General features: G+C 39.1%; 2 protein-coding genes across 2 annotated transcripts in view; one reads left to right on the plus strand and one right to left on the minus strand.

Annotated features, from left to right (window-relative positions):
• ercc5 (excision repair cross-complementation group 5) overlaps positions 1-19,499 on the plus strand; it is a 136,495-nt gene that overhangs the window by 21,599 nt on the left and 95,397 nt on the right. Inside the window, exons 4-8 of the mRNA XM_072264580.1 lie at positions 476-571; positions 5,300-5,404; positions 7,371-7,465; positions 12,540-12,672; positions 17,044-17,127. Coding sequence (XP_072120681.1) covers positions 476-571; positions 5,300-5,404; positions 7,371-7,465; positions 12,540-12,672; positions 17,044-17,127 — 513 coding nt within the window. The remainder of the gene's footprint in view (positions 1-475; positions 572-5,299; positions 5,405-7,370; positions 7,466-12,539; positions 12,673-17,043; positions 17,128-19,499) is intronic.
• Positions 1-19,499, minus strand: part of LOC140200319 (homocysteine S-methyltransferase YbgG) — a 70,015-nt gene that overhangs the window by 6,189 nt on the left and 44,327 nt on the right. The window lies entirely within an intron of this gene.

A 19,499-nucleotide genomic window follows, 5' to 3' on the forward strand; every position in this document is an offset into this window, starting at 1 on the left:
ACATTTTAATAGAACATAAATAAGAATGCTGCAATACTAATTTTACTACTTTGACACAATGGTTCTCTCAAGTGATGCTATGTCTTAGTTTGGAGAAAATTAGAAGTCGAACCTTTGAACCTATGTTTGATTTTGAGAAAAGATGGGATTCATTTGCTGGTTATTATCATTTGAGTTAATTGATGGATTCTCCACAATCTAATTGTAAATTTTTTTTGGTACTTTTTTGCTGGGGGATTTTTCTTTTTTCCCACTTTTCTTGCTTACTAGGGTTTTTTTTCCATCACAAAATTTTTTTCCCACCACAAAATTTTTTTCCCATCACAAAATTTTTTTCAATCTTTATATAATTTTTTTTTCTTCAGACATTGTAAGTGTTGTTTACTTCGATGTACTCGTGTTTATTTTGGAAAAAAGTAGTAAAAAGATTTGAAAAGAAAGAATTTTACTTCTTCTCTGTCTTGTCCTATTACAGGTATTGCATCAGTCGCCCACAATACAAGACTTCATGTGGAATATCCTCTTTGGTTTCATGCTGGAACTACCTATTTAGTACCTGTGGAACAGGAAGGTGCAGTTATGCTTTCCTGATGTGGATTATCATTATCTTTGTTCTTTTAGTTTTATTTTATATCCAGCATCAGAAGTTCTGGGAATTTCTGTCACTGTAACAACGTAGTGTATAAGGGCTCAAGTTTTTTTTTAGATTTAATCAAGTAAAAATGGATGAAAAATCCATCCATCCATCTCCAAAGACCAACCAGGAAAATGTTCTTTTTAACCAAATAAAATATGGTATTGGCAACATAGAAACATAGAAAATAGGTGCAGGAGTAGGCCATTCGGCCCTTTGAGCCTGCACCGCCATTCAGTATGATCATGACTGATCATCCAACTCAGAACCCTGTACCAGCCTTCCCTCCATACCCCCTGATCCCTTTAGCCACAAGGGCCATATCTAACTCCCTCTTAAATATAGCCAATGAACTGGCCTCAACTGTTTCCTGTGGCAGAGAATTCCACAGATTCACCACTCTCTGTGTGAAGAAGTTTTTCCTAATCTCAGTCCTAAAAGGCTTCCCCTTTATCCTTAAACTGTCACCCCTCGTTCTGGACTTCCCCAACATCGGGAACAATCTTCCTGCATCTAGCCTGTCCAATCCCTTTAGGATTTTATACGTTTCAATAAGATCCCCACTCAATCTTCTAAATTCCAACGAGTATAAGCCTAGTCGATCCAGTCTTTCCTCATATGAAAGTCCTGCCATCCCAGGAATCAATCTGGTGAACCTTTTTTGTACTCCCTCTATGGCAAGAATGTCTTTCCTCAGATTAGGGGACCAAAACTGCACACAATACTGCAGGTGTGGTCTCACCAAGGCCTTGTACAACTGCAGTAGTACCACCCTGCTCCTGTACTCGAATCCTCTTGCTATAAATGCCAGCATACCATTCGCCTTTTTCACCGCCTGCTGTACCTACATGCCCACTTTCAATGACTGGTGTATAATGACACCCAGGTCTCGTTGCATCTCCCCTTTTCCTAATCGGCTACCATTCAGATAATAATCTGTTTTCCTGTTTTTGCCACCAAAGTGGATAACCTCACATTTATCCACATTAAATTGCATCTGCCATGAATTTGCCCACTCACCTAACCTATCCAAGTCACCCAGCATCCTCTTAGCATCCTCCTCACAGCTAACACTGCCACCTGGCTTCGGGTCATCCGCAAACTTGGAAATGCTGCATTTAATTCCCTCGTCTAAGTCATTAATATATATTGTAAACAACTGGTGTCCCAGCACTGAGCCCTGTGGTACCCCACTAGTCACTGCCTGCCATTCTGAAAAAGTCCCGTTTATTCCCACTCTTTGCTTCCTGTCGGCCAACCAATTCTCTATCCACATCAATACCTTATCCCCAATACCGTGTGCTTTAAGTTTGCACACTAATCTCCTGTGTGGGACCTTGTCAACAGCCTTTTGAAAATCCAAATATACCACATCCACTGGTTCTCCCCTATCCACTCTACTAGTTACATCCTCAAAAAATTCTGAGATTCGTCAGACATGATTTTCCTTTCACAAATCCATGCTGACTTGTCCGATGATTTCACTGCTTTCCAAATGTGCTGTTATCACATCTTTGATAACTGACTCTAGCATTTTCCCCACCACCGATGTTAGGCTAACCGGTCTATAATTCCCCAGTTTCTCTCTCCCTCCTTTTTTAAAAAGTGGGTTTACATTAGCCACCCTCCAATCCTCAGGAACTAGTTCAGAATCTAAAGAGTTTTGAAAAATTATCACTAATGCATCCACTATTTCTTGAGCTACTTCCTTAAGCACTCTGGGATGCAGACCATCTGGCCCTGGGGATTTATCTGCCTTTAATCCCTTCAATTTACCTAACACCACTTCCCTACTAACATGTATTTCCCTCAGTTTCTCCATCTCACTGGACCCTCTGTCCCCTACTATTTCCGGAAGATTATTTATGTCCTCCTTAGTGGAGACAGAACCAAAGTAGTTATTCAATTGGTCTGCCATTCCTACATCAACCATGCAGAAACTACATTTTCTTTCAATTTGCTTAGAGAATGACTTTCAAAGTTCTTGTGAAGCACATTGATCAATCTCATTTGTTTTTGGGATACACTTATCATTAGTGTAACAGTGGGGAAAGATGCCATGGAAGAAGAAGTATGGCCAAAAATGGTGTGATGTGCAGAAGGTATTTTTATATCTGGGGGGGAAACAATGAAGAATTTCTGTAGTAAATAATGAAGAGTCCGGAATATTGCAAGTTTATTAGCTACATTTATTTAATTGTACTAAGGGTTTATGCATCTCTTCAGTGGAGTTTTTACCCAACTGAAAATATCCAGTTTTGCTGAACACTACTAAAAGTAAAATGTCATTCCTGAATTTAACCAAAAATAAATACTGAAATAAGCCATTTGTGACGTTAAGATGAAGTTTCATACCTTGATCTAATTTCTCTTGATGCATTTTAAAGCTGAACCACTGAACATTACAACATCCCTAACCTTAATACAGAAAGCAAAATGTGATGATTGTTTAAAAATATGAAATCAAAATTAAATCTTGGAAACATTTAGCCAACCTGATGTCACCTATGTAGAGAAAAAAGTAGAGTCAATATTTCATGTCAGTGATATTTCATATCAGTGATATTTCTCAGATGCAGGAGCCATTATAGTAGACATCTTGTTAGAGGTACTCTCAAAGGGGTAAAGGTGAAAGGACAGCAAATGCTGTGACAAAAGATGGTACTCCAGAGATGAAATATCTTTGCAAGAAATTCTGTGATGTTACAGGAAAATGACTGGAATCAAAAAGCATGGAAGATCTTGTTAAACATGTATCTGGAAAAAAAATGTAATGATAACCTGAACAGACCATCCTATATTGTCTTGAGAGAGAATCTCCATTGCAAGCAACAGTGCAAAATTTCCTGCATTCTTATTCTATGTGCAGTCTATTTCTTCTAAACAGGGAGAAAATCCAAAATCTGAGATGCCAGTCCTTGTGCAGAACACCCTAAAGGTTAACTTGCAGGTTGAGTCAGTGGTGAGGAAGGCAAATGCAATGTTAGCATTCATTTCAAGAGGTCTAGAATACAAGAGCAGGGATGTGATGCTGAGCCTTTATAAGGCACTGGTGAGGCCTCACCTTGAGTATTGTGAACAGTTTTGGGCTCGTTATCTAAGAAAAGATGTGCTGGCATTGGAAAGAGTCCAGAGGTGGTTCACAAGGATGATTCTGGGAATAAAAAGGTTATCATAGGAGAAATGTTTGACAGCTGTGGGTCTGTACTCACTGGAGTTTAGAAGGACGCCAGGAGATCTCATTGAAACCTTTTGAACGTTGAAAAGCCTAGATAGAAACATCGAAAAACTCCAGCACAATACAGGCCCTTTGGACAACAATGCTGTGCTGAACATGTACTTAGTTTAGAAATTACTTCAGAAGTTACCTGTAGCCCTATATTTTTCTAAGCTCCATGTACCTATCCAGGAATCTCTTAAAAGACCCTATCGTATCCGCCTCCACCACTGTTGCCGGCAGCCCATTCCATGCATTCACCACTCTCTGCGTTTTTTAAAAAAAAATCTCCTCTGTACCTACTTCCAAGCACCTTAAAACTCTGCCCTCTCATGATAGCCATTTCAGCCCTGGGGAAAAGCCTCTGACTATCCACACGATCAACGCCTCTCATCATCTTATACACCTCAGGTCGCCTCTCATCCTCTGTCGCTCCAAGGAAAAAAGGCTGAGTTCACTCAACCTGTTCTTGTAAGGCATGGTCCCCAATCCAGGCAATATCCTTGTAAATCTCCTCTGCACCCTTTCTATGGTTTCCATATCCTTCCTGTAGTGAGGTGATCAGAAATGAGCACAGTACTCCAAGTGGGGTCTGACCAGGGTCCTGTACAGCTGTAACATTACCTCTTGGCTCTTAAACTCAATCACACGGTTGATGAATGCCAATACACCGTATGCTTTCTTAACCACAGAGTCAACCTACGCAGCAGCTTTAAATGTCCTATGGACTCAGACTCCAAGATCCCTCTGATTCTCTACACTGCCAAGAGTCTTACAATTAATATTATATTCTGCCATCATATTTCACCTACCAAAATGAACGAACTCACACTTATCTGGGTTGAACTCCACCTGCCACTTTTCAGCCCAGTTTTGCATCTTATCGATGCCCCACTGTAACCTCTGACAACTCTCCACACTATCCACAACACCTCTAACCTTTGTGTCATCAGCAAATTTACTAGCCCATCCCTCCACTTCTTCATCCAGATCATTTATAAAAATAACGAAGAGAAGGGGTCCCAGAACAGATCCCAGAGGCACACCACTGGTCACCAACCTCCATGTAGGTTATGACCCATCTACAACCACTCTCTGCCTTTTGTGCGCAAGCCAATTCTGAAGCCACAAAGCAATGTTCCATTGGATCCCACGCCTCCTTACTTTCTCAATAAGCCTTGCATGGGGTACCTTATCAAATGCCTTGCTGAAATCCATATACACTACATCTACTGCTCTACTTTCATCACTTTGTTTAGTCACATCCTCAAAAAATTCAATCTGGCTCGTAAGGCACGACTTGCCTTTGACAAAGCAATATTCACTGCAATATTTAGAAGTAAAGTCTGTTTAATTGTGGTACAAAAAATCAGCACTTTTCATAAATATTTCTAAAACATACTGTTGCTGATTAGTATAATACAAATATTTTTGTGTGTTTTCTACAGTCTTCCACCAATTACACAGGAGGAGGCTTTGCATATCTTGGGTTTTCGCCAGCCCTTTGAAGATATTAAATTTGGGCCCTTTACAGGAAATGCAACACTAATGAGGTAAGCTATAGAAGATGGACCAACTAGCAAAGAAGAAACTGAATGACAAAATTCAAAACAATTTCCACAATATAACATCTATTTTAACTTATACTCCATCATAGGTTGTAGAACTACTCTTATTTTGGAATTCTTTCTCCAAATCTGTCACTTTGATCAGAATTATCATTTTGCCAAAAACTCGATGCTCTCTCCTTTTATCCCCCTTCATCAATTTTATCCGTTACATTTCTCTATATATCTCCTTCAGACATACAACCATCATGTTTCTCTGAAAGATTAAGCTGTTGTTTCTACTATTCTGTGTCATAAGTTACAATCAAATTAGTTGCACCTATTCTTATCACAGCGAAATTTTTTTGATGACTAATACTTTTTTCTGTTTTATAGCAATGCCAAAGTGTTTTTCATCAAAATTTGGTTGTTCCATCCAGTATGATTTGTTTTTAAGAACTTCAGAATCAGAATCAGGTTTATTATCACCGGCATGTGTCGTGAAATTTGTTAATTTAGCAGCAGCAGTTCAATGCAATATGTAATATAGAAGAAAAAAATAATAAATAATAAGTAAATCAATTTCAGTAATACGTGTATTGAATAGATGAAAAATCATGCAAAAAAACAAAAATAATATATAATAAAAAAGTGAGGTAGGGTTCAAGGGTTCAATGTCCATTTAGGAATTGGATGGCAGAGGGGATGAAGCTGTTCCTGAATCACTAAGTGTGTGCCTTGAGGCTTCTGTACCTCCTACCTAATGGTAACAGTGACAAAAGGGCATGCCCTGGGTGCTGCCTTTCTGAGACACCGCTCCTTGAAGATGTCCTGGGTACTTTGTAGTCATGTGATGAAAATAAAAATGGTCAAATTAACAAGTTTATTATGCACTATGTTGAAGTTATTCAATATAAACGCTCATTTTTTAAAAAATCAAATTGGTGTAGACTCTTCCTTTGCCATGTTCTGCCATTCATCTTACTGCCTTAGAATCAAATTTAACTAACTTCAATTTTACTGCAAGGTGATTTTATGAGAGAAGATTAGAATGTAGCAAAGTGGGGCATAATTAAGTGTTAGTAGTTATGCCTCACTACAGTAAGATTTGTTCATTCATGCTGTTAACAAGTTTAATTTTCATGCCTATTTTGTACAAATTTTTTTATTAATGAGAATTTGTGAACAATATAAATTTTAACAGCTTTTGACTCACAATTTAACAGCTACAAAACATTTTTGGAATATTCTAAAAAAATGAAATAAATTAATGAACAATTTTACTGGAGAATTTGTGACGTATTATTTGTGGTTCTTTTAAGCTTACAGGGGAGAAAAAATCATGATAAAGTGGTTATAGTGTGTTCATGTGGTGAATGTAGTTATTTGATCAGTTTTTTTTAAGTAAATAAGATTAAACTAAATTCAAGATTTTGAGATCATTCAAGTCATTGCTTGTCAAAAGCAAGCAGGGCCTTTTGGGACTTTCAGCAGGCTTAAGATCATTGTTTCATTATACAGTTGGCAAGGGCCAGTATAAAGAAGTTAGTTTTAAGCAGAGTGACCATAGTTGTGGGAGTAGACAAGGTTAGCATGGGAAATTTGTGGTTTTGGCTCAGGAGGATCCAATGAGGAGAGGCACTTGCTAAAGTAGTGTATGGTAGGATAATGTTCCTACATTCAGTATGGAGTGCAACAATATTTCATTCTGAGGAATTATTAATTAATTTCACTTGGAGAACTTGTTTTAGGTCACAGTTTTATGCACAAAATTCACAATTTTATACAGCAGTAGCAATTTGTCTTGCATTCAAAAATGAGGAAGAAAGTTACTAAAATTGACCGAGATTGTAGAGGTAATGTTACCACAATATCATTAGCCTGAAAAATATTTCTACCAAAATTAAATTAAATTCATTTCAATTTGAATGATTATTTATTTAAAATCTACTTAAACTCTATATTTTCACAGATGGTTTAGACAGCTTAATGAGCATTTTCATATGAGAGGCTGTTCCTATGTTCTGTACAAACCCCATGGAAAAAACAGAACAGCTGGAGAAACTGGTAATTTAAGCATTTTATTTTTCCTATTTAAACATTTTTTAGTCTGTTAATGCTGCATCTTCTGAAGTTATAAAATGTGTACATATTAGTATGCTGCAGAATGTATAAAATTAAGTATTAATTTTTATTGGATCATTTTTTAGCCATGATATTTATTTGCCAAATATCTTTTTCACATTGCAAGTTTGAGGTGAGCTGTAGGATGGGTATGATGGGGGTTCAGATATATTTTTTGTCAAGTGATTCATCTCAGTAACATTGCACAGAAAACAATTTGTACTTTATTGTAGCAGTCAAAAAGTAAAAAAGCTGTAAATGCTGAAAATCTGAAATTAAAAACAAATAAGTCTTAGAATTATTCAATGGGTCAAATAAGATCTGTCAGGAGAAAACAATTAACATTTTTGGTGGATAACCTTTCACATCTAGGAAAACCTGACTGCCCATTGTCTCTGCCTGCTCCTGACCCACTGAACTCTTACCCACCTACCTCAACTTCATTCTGTTCCCCTTGGTTCAGTCCCTTCTGACCTACATCAATGACACTTCTCAATGCTCTCAATCTCCTCATTAACTTACAATTCTCTGGCCTTGATCACTTCACTTTCACCATAGATGTTCAGTCCCTGTACATTTCTATACCACATCAAAAAGGCTTTAAAGCTGTCTGCTTCTTTCTCAATAAAAGAAACAACCAGTTATCCTCCACCACAACCCTCCTCAGTCTGGCAGAACTGGTCCTCAACCTCAATGATTTTTCCTTGGCTCCTCCAACTTTCTCCGGACTTTAGAGGTAGCCTTGGGCACTTGCGTGGCCCCAGCTATGCCTGCTTTTTTGTTGGCTATGTAAAACAATCCACATTCCAAGCCTTCCCCTGTAATGCTCTCCAGCTCCTCCTCCACTACATTGACTGCATTGGTGCTGCTTCATGCGCCCGTGCTGAGCCCAAAAATTTAATCAACTTTGCCTCCAACTTCCACCTTGGCCTTAAATTCATGGTCCACTTCTGACACCTCCTCTCCTTTCTCAATCGCTGTCTCATCCCTGGAGACAAACTGTCGACCAACATCTTTTACAAACCTACTGATCCCCACGGTTATCTTGACTATACCTCTTCCTACCCTATCTCCTGTAAAAATGTTATTCCCGTTTCTCAGTTCCTCCTCCTCTGCCATATCTGTTCCCAGGATGTGATTTCTCTTTCCAGGACATGTCTTCCTCCTTCAAAGAACAGGCTTTCCTTTCCTCTACCATTGATACTACTTTCACCCATGTCTCCTCCATTTCCTGAACATCCACGCTTCCCCATCTTCCCACCACCTTAACAGTGATAGAGTTCCATATCTATTACCTGTGAGCCTTCTCATTCCAGCACATCATTCTCTGCAACTTCCACCATCTCTAAAGGGAACCTACCATCAACATCTTTTTACCTCCCCACCCCCTTGCTTTCTGCAGGGATTGCTCCCTCCATGCATTCATCACTCTCTACTAATCTCCTTCCTGGCACTTAACCCTGCAAGCAGTCTAAGTGCTACACCTACCCATTCACCTCCTTGTTTACCTCCATTCAGGGCCCCAAATAGTCCTTCCTGGTGAGGCAACATTTCACCTGCAAATCTGTTGGGTCCAGTGCTCCCATACAGTTTCCTCTACATTGATGAGGCCCACTGTAAGTTGGGGGACCGCTTCATTCAGCATCTCCATTCCAGCTGCCAAAGTGGCCCTTTACCTTTCCTACCCACCTGGCTTTGCCTATCACCTTCTAGCTATTCTCCTTCAACCCCCTCCTCCCCACCTTTTTATTCTGGAGTCTTTCCTTTTCCTTTCCAGTCCTGAAGAAGGGTCTTGGCCTGAAACATTCATTTCTATAGATGCTGCCTGACTTGCTGAGTCTCTCCAGCATTTTGTGTGTGTTACTTTGGATTCCAGCATCTGCAGAATTTCTCATGTTTACACTTTTAATTTATGATTTCCAGCAACACCTCTGTTCTTTATCTCTCAGTTCATACATACAGTGCCTATAAAAAGTATTCACCTCCCCCCCCCCCCCCCCCGGGAAGTTTTCATGTTTTATTTTGTTACAACATTGAATCTCAGTGGATTTAATTTGGCTTTTTAACACTGATCAACAAGGAAAAAGACCCTTTCGTGTCAAAGTGAAAACAGATCTCTACAAAGTGATTACTAATATAAAACACAAAATAATTGATTGCATAAGTATTCACCCCCTTTAATATAGCACACCAAATCATCACTGGTACAGCCAATTGGTCTTAGAAGTCACATAATTAGTTAAATGGAGATCTGTTTTTGGAGACCTGTGTGCTGTGAAGGTATTTCAATTGATGTGGCAAAACTACACTGGTATCTGGAAGGTCCATATGCTGGTAAGTCAGTATCCTAGCAAAAATTACAACATGAAGACTCCAATCAACTCCACGAAAAGGTTATTGAAAAGCACAAGTCAGGAAATGGATACAAGAAAATTTCCGAGTACAGTTCTGATTCCTATTCCTTGGAGTACAGTTAAGTCAATCATCAAGAAATGGAAAGAATATGGCACAGCTGTAAATCTGCCTAGAGCAGACTATCCTCAAAAACTGAGTAACCATGCAAGAAGGGGATGAATGAAGGAAGCCACCAACAACTTTGGAGCAGTGGCAAGTTTCTCCAGCTTAGTGGCTCAGATGGGAATGACTGTCAATACAACTGTTGCCAGGGGACTTCACCAGTCGCAACTTTATGGGAGAGTGGCAAAGAGAAAGCCACTGCTGGAAAAAAAACTCAAATAAAATCTCAGCTAGAGTTTGCCAGAAGACATATGGGAGACTCTGAAGTCAGCTGGAAGAAGGTTGAATGGTCTGATGAAACCAAAGTTGAGCTTTTTGGCCATCAGACTAAACACTATGATTGGTGTAAGCCAAACACTGCACATCATCAAAAACCACACCATCCCTACCATGAAGCATGGTGTTGGCTGCATCTTGCTTTGGGGATGCTTCACTGCAGCAGACCCTGGAAGGTTTGTGAAGGTAGAGAGTAAGATGAATGCAGCAAAGTACTGGGAAATCCTGGAGGGAAACCTGATGCAATCTGCAAGAGAACTGCAACTTGGGAGAAGATTTGTTTTCCAGCAAGACAATGACCCCAAGCATAAAGCCAAAGCTGCACAGGAATGGCTTAAAAACAAGGAAGTGAATGTCCTGAGGGGCCAGGACAGAGTCCAGACCTCAATTCCATTGAGAATTTGTAGTTGGACTTGTAAAGGGCTGTTCGCTCACGATTCCCATGCAATCTGACAGAGCTTGGACAGTTTTGTGAAGAAGAATGGGGAAACTTTGCAGTGTCGAGATGTGCAAAGCTGATAGAGACCTATCCACACAGACTCAAAGCTGTAATTGCTGCCAAAGGTGTATCTACTAAATACTGACTTGAAGAGGATGAGTAATAATGCAATCAATTATTTTGTGTTTAATAATTGTAATAAATTCAGACCAATTTTTAGTGAAATTTGTTTTTACTTTGACACAAGAATCTTTTCTGTCGATCAGTGTCAAAAAAGCCAAATTAAATCCACTACAATTCAATGTCGTAAAACAATAAAACATGAAAACTTCCAAGGAGGGTGAATAGTGTTTATAGGTACTGTACATTCAGCTCTTATTAAATTAGTTGCTGAACTCCAGAACGGATACAAATGATGATGCAAGCCAGAGTGTTTTCTTTCTAGTGACAGGTGGATGACTTTTTATAACCACTGTCTATACTAACTCTCTCCATTATTCTCCCTCTAACTTGTACCACATCCAGACAGATTAATTGCAGATGACAACCTCCTCCACCCTACCACAGGCATTCTTTTTGTTCTTTTGCCACTCCTTCCACTCCACTACAATCTAAAACATGTTTGTTTTCTAACTTTTGCTAGTTCCGATAAAAGGTTATCAACCTTAAAATATTAACTTCAAAATTCAAAGTAAAATTTATTATCAGTACATACATGTCACCACATACACCCTGAGATCTTTTTCCTGCGGGCATACTGAACAAATCTATAGACCAGTAATTAAACAGGTTCAATGAAAGAATGAGAGCATAGAACAACAAACTGTTGAAATGCAACTATAAATAAATAGCAATCAAAAATGAGAGTATGAAATAACAAGATAAAGAGTCCTTAACGTGAGATCATTGGTTGTGGGATCATCTCAATAAATGAGTGTAGTTATCCCCTTTTGTTCATGAGTCTGATGTTTGAGGGGTAGCAACTGTTCTTAATCTGGTGGTGTGAGTCCTGAGGAATTTGTACCTTCTGTCTGATGGCAGCAGAAAGAAAAGAGCTCCGTGGTGGAGTTTGTTTCTCTTTCATGGTGTCTAGTGGACCAATTGAGTATATTCAGCGTTTTCTGGTTTAGCTTTCAACAGCAGCTCTCTACAAACCCTCAAAAGTCTTAAACTACTGGTCTCTTGGTGAGAACTGTGTTTTTGAGATGTAGCCTTCTGACCTGACTTCATCCACATTTTTCCAAAATTATTTGCTCCTTTTGCTCCCTTCTCCTAAACTAGCTGGTTTCTGCTTGAAGTCAGATATGTTCTTCAATGTCATACCAATTGATTTTCTTTCATGTGAGCTTTGTAAGGCTGAGCACTTTATTTATTTATTTATTTATTTATTTATTGAGATCTAGCATGCTGTAGGCCCTTCAAGCCATGCCGTCCAGCAATCCCTCCATTTAATCCTAGCCTAATTTACAATGACCAATTAGTCTACCAACCAGTACATTTTTGGAACGTGGGGGGAAACCAGGGCACCTGGACGAAACCAGGGCACGCAGTCATGGGGAGAACATACAAACTCCTTACAGGCAGCGGCAAAAACATTTCTCGTTAAACATTCATAGAAGTGCCATTCCAATTAGGACTCACAGGTCCAGAAGGCAACATTTCCTCAAGCCAGGCATTAGATGGCAATTAAAAATAATCTGATCATTTATCAATTTGTTTTAACTCATGAGAGTGTTTATGGAGTCATCTAATATAGTTGTATTTGGAATAATATCTCTGTTGCAGCTGAAGGTGCCTTACTGAAGTTAACTCAAGGCCTGAAGGATGAATCAGTGGCTTTTATATATCATTGCCAGAATCATTACTTCTGTCCCATTGGATTTGAGGCTACCCCTTTAAAGGCATGCAAAGCATTTCGGTATGTATAACTTTTAACTACATTTTTTTTTCTCTCTGGTTGCTTGTCATCTCATTAAAAATACAGCCCCTGTAAGAAGTATTCACCCTGTTTGGAAGTTTTCATGTTTTATTGTTTTACAACATTGAATCGCAGTGGATTTAATTTGGCTTTTTTGACACTGATCAACAGAAAAGACTCTTTCATGTCAAAATGAAAACAAATTTCTACAAATTGGTCTAAATTTATTACAGTTATTAAACACAAAATAATTGCATTATTACTCATCCCCTTCAAATCAGTATTTAGTAGATGCCCCTTTGGTAAATTATAGCCTTGAGTCTGTGTGCATAGGTCTCTATTAGCTTTGCACATCTGGACACTGCTATTTTCCCCCATTCTTTACAAAACTGCTCAAGCTCCGTCAGATTGCATGGGGATCGTGCGTGAACAGCCCTTTAAGTTCAGCCACAAATTCTCAATTGGGTTGAGATTTGGACTCTGACTTGGCCACTCCAGGACATTAACTTTGTTGCTTTTAACCCATTCCTGTGTAGCTTTGATTTTATGCTTGGGGTCATTGTCTTGCTGGATAACAAATCTTCTCCTAAGTCGTGGTTCTCTTGCAGACTGCAGCAGGTTTCCCTCCAGGATTTCCCTGTATTTTGCTGCAATCAGTTTACCCTCTACCTTCACAAGCCTTCCAGGGCCTGCTGCAGTGAGGGAATCTCCACAGCGTGATGCAGCCACCACCGTGCTTCACGGTAGAGGTGGTGTGTTTTTAATGATGTGTAGTGTTTGGTTACGCCAATCATAGTGTTTAGTCTAATGGTCAAAAAGCCCATTTTTGGTTTCATCAGACCGTAGAACCTTTTTCCATCTGACCTATAACTTTTCTGACAAACTATAACCAAGATTTCATGTGAGTCAGTGGCCTTCTCTTTGCCACTCTCCTATAAAGCTGCGCCTGGTGAAGCACCCAGGCAACAATTGTTGTATGCACAGTCTCTCCCATCTCAGCCACTGAAGCTTGTAACTCCTCCAGAGTTGTCATAGGTGTCATGGTAGCCTCCCTCATTAGTCCCCTTGCATGGTCACTCAGTTTTTAAGGATAGTCTGCTCTAGGCAGATTTACAGCTGTGCCATATTCTTTCCATTTCTTGACGATTGACTTAATTGTACTCCAGGGGATATTCAGTGACTTAGAAATTTTCTTGTATCCATCTCCTGACTTGTGCTTTTCAATAACCTTTTCATGGATTTGCTTGGAGTATTCTCTTGTCTTTATGGTGTAGTTTTTGTCAGATACTGACTCACCAGCAGTCAGACTTTCCACATACAGGTGTACTTTTACTACAATCAATTGAAACACCTTGACTGCACACAGGTGATCTCTTTTTAACTAATTATGTGGCTTCCAAATCCAATTGGCTGCACTATTGATGATTTGGTGCGTCATATTAAAGTGAGTGAATACTTATGCAAACAATTATTTTGTGATTTATATTTGTTATTAATTTAGATCACTTTGTAGAAATCTGTTTTCGTGTCAGAATGAATGAGTCTTTTTCTGTTGATCAGTGTCAAAAGAAGCCAAAGTAAATCTACTGTTATTCAAAGTTGTAAAACAATAAAACATGAAAACTTCCAAGGGGGATGAATACTTTTTATAGGCACTGTATAATTTAAAGTTGGATTATCAGAAAGGAAGATCCCTTTGAAAATTTTAACACTGCATTTTTTAGCATAACTTTCTTTTGTGGACAGGACTACTATACAGAATTGAATGTTAAAACTACAATTCAGCTTCCAGGAATGTCCAAAATTTAAAATTTATAGATAGAAATAGCACTACCATCATTTTTACGTAATCACTTGAATAACCATTAACTTAAATGGTTGTCAGGAATATTGTGACGAAGCAAAGTTCTCAGTTAATTTAGTAATCATCGAAAAAATGTTATTGAACACATTTGAGCTATTTTATTTTTCTGAAAGCTAGATCTTTGCATCCCCATAGCATAAGTATTAGGCACCAGTGTTTGAAATATATTATGGTAAAGAAAGTGCTTATGGTACTTTTTGTGGTACCTCTTGTGTTTACCTACCACCCCATGAGCCTCTGCATCAAACACATCATCCTCTGCAATTTCTGCCTTCTCCAAAGGGATCCGACCTCCAAATATACTTTGCCGTCCCCTCTCCACTTTCTGCAAGGATTTCTCCCCTTGTGATTCCTTTGTCCATTTGTCTCTCCCCTCTAATCACCTCCCGGCACTTACCCCTGCAAGCAGCCTAAGAGCCACACCTGCCCACTCACCTCTTCCCTCTCCTCCATTCAGGGCCCCAGACAGTCCTTCCTGGTAAGACTACACTTCACTGTGCATCTTCTGGGTCTTCTATTGGGTATCTTCTGGGGTCTTCTATTGCAGGGGTTCCCCAACCTTTTTTGCACCGTGGACCGGTCTAATATTGACAATATTCTTGCGGACTGGCCGACCCCGGGGGGGGTAGAGGGGTGGGTGGTGTTCAAGTAGGGTTAAACTCACCTGAACATGTCTTTTACAGTTAAGGTCGCCAACTTTCTCACTCCCAAATAAGGGACAAAAGTAGCAGTCAAATCCCGGGACACTTTACCCCAGGAAAGGCTACAATGACCATGAAGCATTGCGTGTGCACATGCGCGTACGTGCCAATTTTTCCCCACAAATCGGTTTTGCCTTCATCTTCCCGACTATACTGTACATACATTATTTCTACTTTATATAGGCTGTGTATTTATCATATCATTCCTGTTTTAACTATATGTTAGTGTTACTTATTTTCAGTTTTATGTGTTATTTGGTATGATTTGTTAGGTTATTATTTGGGTCTGGGAACGCTCAAAAATTTTTCCCATATAAGTTAATAGTAATTGCTTCTTCGCTTCACGCCATTTCGGCACGAAAGGTTTCATAGGAACGCTCTACCTTAGTGGGGGAAATATGGGACAAGGGCAGTCCCTTATGGGACAAACCAATTTAGCTCAATATACGGGATGTCCCGGCAAATATGGGACAGTTGGCAACCCTATGTTCAAGTTCACCAGTGCATGACAGGGAATGAGGAAAAGATGCAGCTGACTCATATCGTTTCCTCGCGGCCCGGTAGCATATGCTTTGCGGCCTGGTGGTTGGAGACCGCTGTTCTATTGTGTCCAGTGCTCCCAAAGTGGCCTTTTTTACATTGGTGAGACCCGTCATAAATTGTGGGACTGCTTCGTCAAGCAGCTGCGCTCTTATCTGCCAGAAGTGGAACTTCCCGGTGGCCAAACTTTTTAATTCCCATTCTGACATGTTGGCCCACGGCCTCCTCTTATGCCACAATGAAGCCATCCTCAGGGTGGAGTAGCAACACCTTATATTCGGTCTGGGTACCCTCCAACCTGATGGCCTGAATGTCGATTTCTCCTTCCGATTTAAAAAAATTCCTCTCCCCTCCCCTTTTCTTCTATTCCCCAGTCTGGCCTCTTACCTCTTCTCACCTGCCTATCTCCTCCCCTGGGTCCCCTCCTTCTTCTCTTTCTCCCATGGTCCACTCTCCTCTCCATTCCGATTCCCTCCTCTTCAGCCTTTATCTTTTCTACGCACCTGGCTTTGCCTATCACCTTCTATCCAATCTTCTTTCCCTTCCCCCACCTTTTTACTCTGACATCTTCCTCCTCCCTTTCCAGTCCTGAAGAAGAGTCTTGGCCTGAAACATCGACTGTTTATTCATTTCCATAGATGCTCTCTGACCCCCTGAGTTCCTCTAGCATTTTGTGTGTGTTGCTTCTGGTACCTTTGTCTGGTCATCTTTTTGAGTAACAATTCATGTTTAAGATCAAATTAAGGATCTGTTTGAACTATTCCAAATTTGTACCCTTACAATCCTGAAATAATATTTAAAGCAAACATAATGGCATTTTAGAAATCTTATCAGCATAAAGGGGAGAAGATCAAAGCTTAAGTTTATCAAATCTGATCATCTGAATTTTGATATCTTGTTCTGAATAAAATCCTGCTAAACATATAACACATTATTGTTCTATTAGGAGGCCCAAAATAGAGTATCCTATTCCAGCTAATGCCAAACAGGGATGCTGGCAATGTAAAGTTGCCTGGCAGCTATTATATGCTTTCGTACTTTATGTAGGATTTGTATGTCTCCTTATGCTTTATCAAAACTGCTCGGTGGTGTATTCAAATTTTTCAGATTAAAGATGCTTTTTCTTAAAATGCTTTGAAGTTTTATATTTTAAAATCAAATGACAACAGTTACTGCCTTTATTAATAGACCAGCAGAAACCCACTAAAAATCATATTATTTCTAGTAATGCACTATGTTTGACTACCTTCTGTCCTTTGATGGCAGAGGCAAACTCCCAGTTGAAGAAATGGAATTTTGGATCTTAATCGGTGAACCAAGTAAGAAACATCCAGCCATTCACTGCAAAAAGTAAGTTTGACATTTAAATATTATCTTGTTCATCATGAGTAGGCTGTACTCCAGGGGCACCAGATGAAAGGTCAAACTGAAACATTAACTCAGTTTTCCTTTCCACAGATACTGCTTGACCTAAGTAGTTCCAGTATTTTCTGTTTTGTAATTCAAGTGATAATTGTTCACTTCTAACTTCAACTGTAATTTTTGCAGGAGGGTAAACAATGCTAAACATATTATCCATTAATAACTAGAAATAGTGAATCAGAATGAGGTTTATTATCACAGACAAACATTATAACATTTGTTATTTTGCAGTAGCAGTACAGTGCAAAACATAAAAGTAAAGTTACAAAAATAAATATAATGCAAAAGACAACTCATCAGAATGGTTCATGGACTATTCAGAATTGTGGCAGAGGGGAAGAAGCTGTTCCTAAAATGTTGACTGTGGGTCTTCAGGCTCCTTCACTTTTTTCCTGATGGTAGTAATGCTGACAGAGCATATCTAGATGGTGAGAGTTATTTATTGATGGATGCTACTTTCTTGAGGCATCGCCCCTGGAAGATGCCCTTAATATTAGTTAGTGTTAGGTTTTGCTTTAAACTAGGTAATGTCATGTAAACCTTGCCACAGCTATCATGTATCGGTGTCTTTAACTGTGCACATAATTGCCTTTATGTTCTCATATTAGTCTTTGGTAGCCATAACTGGACTTCTTGTACGGTTCTAGATTACTGGCTTTCAACACCACAGACCTAGCCCTCAGCAGACTGTGAATTTCTGAGTTCACCCAGGACTTCTGGTTTGGTATGTCCTCAAAGGCACGCAATCATTCACGCAGAACTTGATGAAGTTGGTGGCGTCTGTGGCATATTCATTCAGATGTGAAGATGAATCCTTGAATATGGTCCAGTGAACTCATTCATAGAGTGAATGAACTGCTGTGCCTTCCTTGACCATACCTACACCATCCTCACCACTGGTGCTGATGTCCGCAGTAAATAGTTACTTTCCAAAAATACCTCAATTATCAAACATATTCCCTAAGTCTTGTGCTCAAATAAGAAAATAAACAAAACAAATTGCAATATACCAAATGTAACTTTTCTGATCGTAATTAAATTTAGATAACTTGTATAATTTTCTTGTCTTGGTCAGTAAGACCAACAAATTGATTGTGGACATCTGGAAGGGGAAGTCGAGGAAACACACACCGGTCCTCATCAAGGGATTAGCAGTTGAAAGAGTATGCAGTTTCAAGTTCCTGGGTGTCAACATCTCTGAAGACTATCCTGGACCCAACGCATTTACGCAATTACAAAGAAGGCACAATCGTGGCTATATCTCATTAGTAGTTTGAGGAGACTTGGTCTGTCACCAAAGACTCTCGCCAATTTCTACAGGTGTACCATGGACAGCATTCTTACTGGTTGCAACACCTTCTGGTATGGAGGGGCTACTGCATTGGATTGGGAAAAGCTGCAAAAAGTTATACACTCAGTGAGCTCCCTCATGGGCACTAGTCTCCCCAGAATCAAGGACATCTTCAAATGGCAATGCCTCAAAAAGGTGGCATCCATCTTTAAGGACCCTATCACCCAGGATGTGCCCTCTTCTCATTGCTTCCATCAGGAGGTACTCAACATTTCCAGAACAGCTTCTTCCCCTCCACCATCAGATTTATGAATGGACAATTAACCCATGAACACTATCTCACTATTTTTTGCTCTAATTTAATTTTTATATATATTTCATAATAATTTCTAATTTTTTATTATGTATTGCAGTATACTACCTCTGCAAAACAACAAATTTCACAACGTACTATGCCAGTGATGTTAAGCCTGTTTCTGATTCTAAGACATGCAGGCTAATAGCTACATTGGCCACTGTAACTTGCCCATAGTCTGTATTTAGCAGTAGAATTTAGGGAAAATAATGTAAATAGATTTTAGATGCTTAGCATGGACTCAGTGGCTGAGTTTTTTTTCCCCCAAGCTGTATGACTCTGAACGGGAAGAATCCATTAATTCAAATTCAAGTCGTATCTTGTTGCGAAGAATTAATGATCAATGGAACCTTGCCAGCATTTTATTCAGCTATATTTGCTGCATTCAACAGTAATTTTTAAAAAGTGATAATCTGGTCATCATCACATTATGGTTTGTTGGACCCTCTAAAATATGCTGATTGGTTGTGTTTCTTATATTTTAATTATCATCAAAATATTTTTGTAGAGCATTTCCAAATATGGCAGATGAATCCATTTTTTAATTTTTTGTAAGAATTATATGAACATTTTAATTATTTTGGTGTGTAATTATTGTACAGGACTTCTAATTACTTCATTATTTAAGCTAATCTTTATTTTGCTTATGTTATA

This window comes from Mobula birostris, chromosome 7, assembly GCF_030028105.1.
Source record: "Mobula birostris isolate sMobBir1 chromosome 7, sMobBir1.hap1, whole genome shotgun sequence".
NCBI lineage: Eukaryota > Metazoa > Chordata > Chondrichthyes > Myliobatiformes > Myliobatidae > Mobula > Mobula birostris.